We start from the raw sequence: 4,926 nt of genomic DNA, 5'->3' as shown, positions 1-4,926 counted from the left end.
GACATTGTCATGAGGAAAGATGCTCGGGGTGTAATGTGTATGTCCCTTTGCTTGAAATCAATCCAAGTTTTTCGAAACCGCATTTTTGACTGTTATTAAACTGTTACTGAGAGTCAATGACCATTACGTCGGATCACCCTGCCATGAAGTCTGACAAACCAGGTTCGCAGTAACGCAAGGTCAATATGTACCTGACAAGATCTATGGCCTAGCCGCCTCTCGTGGATAAACGCAAACATAAGCGAACATGGCTAAGAATCCAATTGAAATCCGCTGCAGGTGGGTTTTTGTGTTTCGTGCTGGCGAGGAAGAATGAAGCCAGTTTGGGTGGGTGGTGTGTGGTGGGTTGGGTTGGGTGTGGTGTGGCGGGGGGTTGGGGGGGCGCTGAGTGGGCGGGGGGAGGTGGGTGGGAGGCTGTGGTGTGGGGGGGGGTGTGTGGGGGGGGGGTGTGGTGGGGGTGCATGACGTGGGGGTGTGGGGTGGGTGGGTGTGGGGGGGTGGGGGGGGGGGGGTGGGGGCGCAGTGGGGGTGTGTGGTGTGTGGGGGGGGGGGGTGGGGGGGGGGGGGGGGGGGGGGGGGGGGTGTGGGGGGGAGGGGGTGGGGGGGGTGGGACGAGGCGGGTGGGGGGTGCGGTGTGGTGGGGGGGTTGTGTGTGCTCTGGGGTGGTGGTGGGGGTGGGGCTGGCTGGAGGGTATGGGGGTGTGGGAGGGGTGGGGGGGGTGGGGTGGTGTGTGGGCGCGGGGGGCGGGGGGTGGAAGTGTGGGGTGTGGGTGGTGGGGGGGGGGTTCGGGTGTGGGGTGTGTGGGTAGGGGGAGTGGGGGTTGGGGGGGGGGGGTTTGGGGGGGGAGGTGGGGGGGGTGTTGGGGGGGCGGGGTGTGGGGGGTGTGGGGGGGTGTTGTCGCTGTGTGGGGGCGGGCGGGGGGGGTGTGGGGGTGTGGCGCCGGGTGGGGGGGTCTGGGGTGTTGTGGGGTGGTGGGTGGGTGGGTGGGTGGGTTTGAGAGCGGTGTGTGGGTGGGTGCGCGGGGGTGTGGTGTGGGGTGGGTGTGGTGGTGTGTCGGCTGATGTGTTGTGGGTGGGGCTCGGTTAGGGGGTGGTGTTGGGGGGGTGGGGCCCTGTGGGGGGGGTGTGTGTGGGGGGATGGGTGGGGGGGGGGTTGTTGTTTGGGTGGTGGCGCGGGGATGTGGGGGGGGGGGTGGGGGGGGGTTGTGGGGGTGGGTGGCGCGGGTCAGGTGGGGTTGGGGGTGAGGGGGGGGGGTGGGGTGGGTGTTGGGGGGGTGGGGGGCCGGTGGTAAGGGGGGTGGGGGGGGGGGGTGGGGGGGGGGGGGGCGGGCGGGGGGGGGGGGTGGGGGGGTGGGGGGGGGGTGCTCTGAGGGGTGTGATGGGTGTGGGTGGGTGTGGTGGTGTGGTCTCGTGGTGGTGGTGTGTGGTGGTGTGGTCCTCTGGTGTGGGGGTGTGGTGGGGTTTCTCGGTGTGTGGTGTGTGTGTGTTGGGTGTGTGTGTGTGTGTGGGTGGTCCGCGGTGGTGGGGTGTGTGTGTGTTTTGTGGCCGCTGTGTGGTGGTGTGTGTGGTTGTGTGTGTGTGGTGTGCGCTCTGTGTGTGTGTCGTCGTGTGTGTTGGGGGGTGGTGTGGTGTGTGGTTGTGGTGTGGGGCGCGTGGGGGGTGGGGGTGGTGTGTGTGGTGGTGTTTGGGTGTGGTGGATGTGTGGGGGTGGTGGGCTGGTTGTGTGGTCTCGTGGTGTGGGGTGGTGTGATGGGGGTTGGTTGTGTGGTGTGTGGTGTGGATGTGGCGCGGTATTGTGGGGGTGTGTTGGGTTGACCAGAACTGGCTGCTGGTCTCTTGTGCCGGTGCATGCGCGGCATGGTCGTGGAGTGACAAGGTGACGGGGGCAGCAGGGTGGATCTGAGGTCAGCAGCGGACGGGTGTGCCTGTGATGGAGTACATCAGGGAATTACGGTTGCGACCATCAATGTTATGTTGGGGGGGTGTGCTTGGCGGGTGCGCGACGATGTGCAGGACAGAGGTAGGCCGCCGATGTGCAAAACAGGGCTGGACAGTGCCCTGAGACCTCAACTCCTTCACCATCTACGGCATACATGAAGACGGCACATTTTTGTTATGGGTGCAAGTATGGCGGGGGGCTCATGCCGCTCTGGTACGTGGTAAGAATGCGGAAAACGCCGGCCGTGAAATGAGGGGGGGCGGACAGGGGGGGTATGCAGTAGGTGGGCGGGGGAGACCCAGCCGGGGGGTGGGGCAGGGGGGTGGGACCGGTTGGTGGTGACCTGGATCTGATGTTAGGGATATCAGTGGGGTGGAGATACCGCGAGACTCAATTCTCTGAATGAACGGGAGACAAGATTCACATGTTTTTACAGACAGGGCGTGATTCTATCGAGTGGGGCGGTGTGGAGTGGGGTGGTGGCCCCTGAAGAGACGGGCCCGGATGGTCGGTGTGACCGGTGGGCGGTGGCGGCTTGGCTGGGCGGGTGGGTAGCCGGTGGGCCGGGGGGGCGGGGTGCCCCGGGGCGGGCAGGCGGGGGCAGTGGGTGTGTTAGGGCGTGGTGCGTGGGCGGAGGGTGTTCAGTTGTGGTTGTGTTGCGTTTACACAGTGTGGTGGTGCTGGCAGTTGTTAGCTGGGGCCGTCTTGCTGTGTCATGGAGCTCTGTCGCCATGCTGCTGTCTAAGGTTTTGTAAGTGGACGCAGGTTCTGGGTGTGTGGCCGAGTCCTCGTCGGCCGGTGTGTGGGGTGGGGTTGGTTTGGGGGTGGTTTTTTTGTTGTTGGGTTTGTGTGTGGTGTGGTGGGGTTGGGTTTGTGGGGGGGGGTGGGGGTGGGGGGTGGGGGGTGGTGGGGTTGGTGGGTGTGTGTTGTGTGGGGGGGGGTGGGGTGGGTTTGGGGTTGGGGGGGGGGTGTGTTTGGGTTGTGGGGGGGGGTTGTGGGGGGGGTGGGGGGGTGGGGGTTGTGGGGGGGGGGGGGGTGGGGTGGCCGTGCGTGTGGTGGGGGGGTGGCAGGAGTGCTGGTTGCTGCTTGGATGTGGGGGGGTGTGTGGGTGTGTGTGTGGGGGTTGGGTTTTGTGTGTGGGGTGTGGACTGCTGGGGTGGTTTTTGGGTGTGGTTTGTGTGTGTGTTGTGGGTTGTCTTTTGTTGTTTTGGGGTTGTATTTTGGTGTGTTTTTGGTGGTGGGGTGGGTGTGGTGGGTGTGGGTTGGGGTGGGTTGGGTGGGGTGTGTGGGGTGGGGGTGGGTGCGGTGGGTGGTGGTTTGGGTGTGTGTGGTGGGTGGGTGGTGGTGTGGGGGGGGTGGGTGGGGGGTGGTGGGGTGGGTGGGGGGTGGGTGGTGTGTGGGTGTTGGGGGTGTGGTGTCCTGTGTGGGTGTGGTGTGGGTGTGTCTCTGTCTGGGGGGGTGTGGTGTGTGTGTGTGTCTCTGGGGGGTATGTTGTCTCTTGTGGGTGTGTTGGTGGTGTGTGTGGGTGTGTGTGTGTGGTGTGTGTCTCATACTGTGGTGCTGCTCTGAGGTGTGTGGGGTGTGTGTGTGTGTGTGTCTGGTGTCCTGTGGGGGGTGTGTGGTGTGTGTGTGTCTGTGTGTGTGAGTCTGTGGCTCTGTGTGTGTGTGTGTCTGTGTGTGTGAGTCTGTGTCTCTGTGTGTGTGTGTGTGTGTGTGTGTGTGTGTGTGTGAGTCTGTGTCTCTGTGTGTGTGTGTGTGTGTGTGTGTGTGTGTGTGTGTGTGTGTGTGTGTGTGAGTCTGTGTCTCTGTGTGTGTGTGTGTGTGTGTGTGTGTGTGTGTGTGTGTGTGTGTGTGTGTCATACGTGTGGTGCTGCTCCTGAGGTGTGTGTGTTTGAACAGGCTGAGGCTCCTCCTCTTCCTCGTGGCCTTCATCGTCCACTTCCTGTCCTGCCAGGTCTTCTTTTAACTGAAACACAGCAGCTGATTGGTTGAAAGTCAACATGACGCAGTCACCTCAGACTGCAGGGTGACACGGGAATCAGCCGGCGCTCCCATCCCATCCCGAGCCCCCCCAAATACTCCGTCATACCCCATCACGGGACTGTTTCCCCTCGTTATAACGTTGATGGAGTTAGCGTGATCAGCTGGTTAGCTGAGTGCAGGCGCTAATGGATCCACGTTTCTATCTCGTAACTTACCCCACTAATAATGCCCGAAATCATACCAAACTTCTACAGTAGTACAAATAGGTTATGTACTTATAAAACGAGGCATTAGAAGGTTTATAAGTACACCAGAAGTATATTTAAATATCACTTCTGCTCTCTGCTGCTACCGGCAGTAAGACGAGTGCACTGAAAGAGATGCAACAAAACTATTCATTAATTTAAATTAAATAAGGTAGTGTCTCCAAACTTACCTCAATTATAACGTGTCTCCTGCTAGTTGTACTACAGCACTTACTTTTAAAAAATAAATTAAATTAATGAATAGTTTTGTTGCATCTCTTTCCGGTGTTGTAGTTTGTAGACGTCCCTAAGCACTCGTCTTACTGCCGGTAGCAGCAGAGAGCAGAAGTGATATTTAAATAAACTTCTGGTGTACTGCTGTAAACTTTCTAATGCATCGTTTTATAAGTACAGAAAGTATTTGTACTACTGTAGAAGTTTGGTATCATTCGTTAGACATTAGTCTGAGTTATAGTCAGACATTAGTCTGAGTTATAGTCAGACATTAGTCTGAGTTATAGTCAGACATTAGTCTGAGTTATAGTCAGACATTAGTCTGAGTTATAGTTAGACATTAGTCTGAGTTATAGTCAGACATTAGTCTGAGTTATAGTTAGACATTAGTCTGAGTTATAGTCAGACATTAGTCTGAGGTATAGTTAGACATTAGTCTGAGTTATAGTCAGACATTAGTCTGAGTTATAGTCAGACATTAGTCTGAGTTATAGTCAGACATTAGTCTGAGTTATAGTCAGACAT

The 4,926-nt window shown here is 58.8% G+C and overlaps 1 protein-coding gene across 1 annotated transcript in view; it reads right to left on the bottom strand.

The window, feature by feature from the left end:
• Positions 1-2,113: 2,113 nt before the first annotated feature.
• LOC118493497 (GON-4-like protein) overlaps positions 2,114-4,926 on the bottom strand; it is a 15,875-nt gene continuing 13,062 nt past the window's right edge. Inside the window, exons 13-15 of the mRNA XM_035993459.1 lie at positions 3,802-3,905; positions 2,374-2,676; positions 2,114-2,288 (exon numbers count right to left, since the gene is read on the bottom strand). Coding sequence (XP_035849352.1) covers positions 2,114-2,288; positions 2,374-2,676; positions 3,802-3,905 — 582 coding nt within the window. The remainder of the gene's footprint in view (positions 2,289-2,373; positions 2,677-3,801; positions 3,906-4,926) is intronic.

Source organism: Sander lucioperca, chromosome 16 (genome assembly GCF_008315115.2).
Source record: "Sander lucioperca isolate FBNREF2018 chromosome 16, SLUC_FBN_1.2, whole genome shotgun sequence".
Lineage (NCBI taxonomy): Eukaryota > Metazoa > Chordata > Actinopteri > Perciformes > Percidae > Sander > Sander lucioperca.
This window is presented reverse-complemented; position numbering and strand designations above follow the sequence as displayed.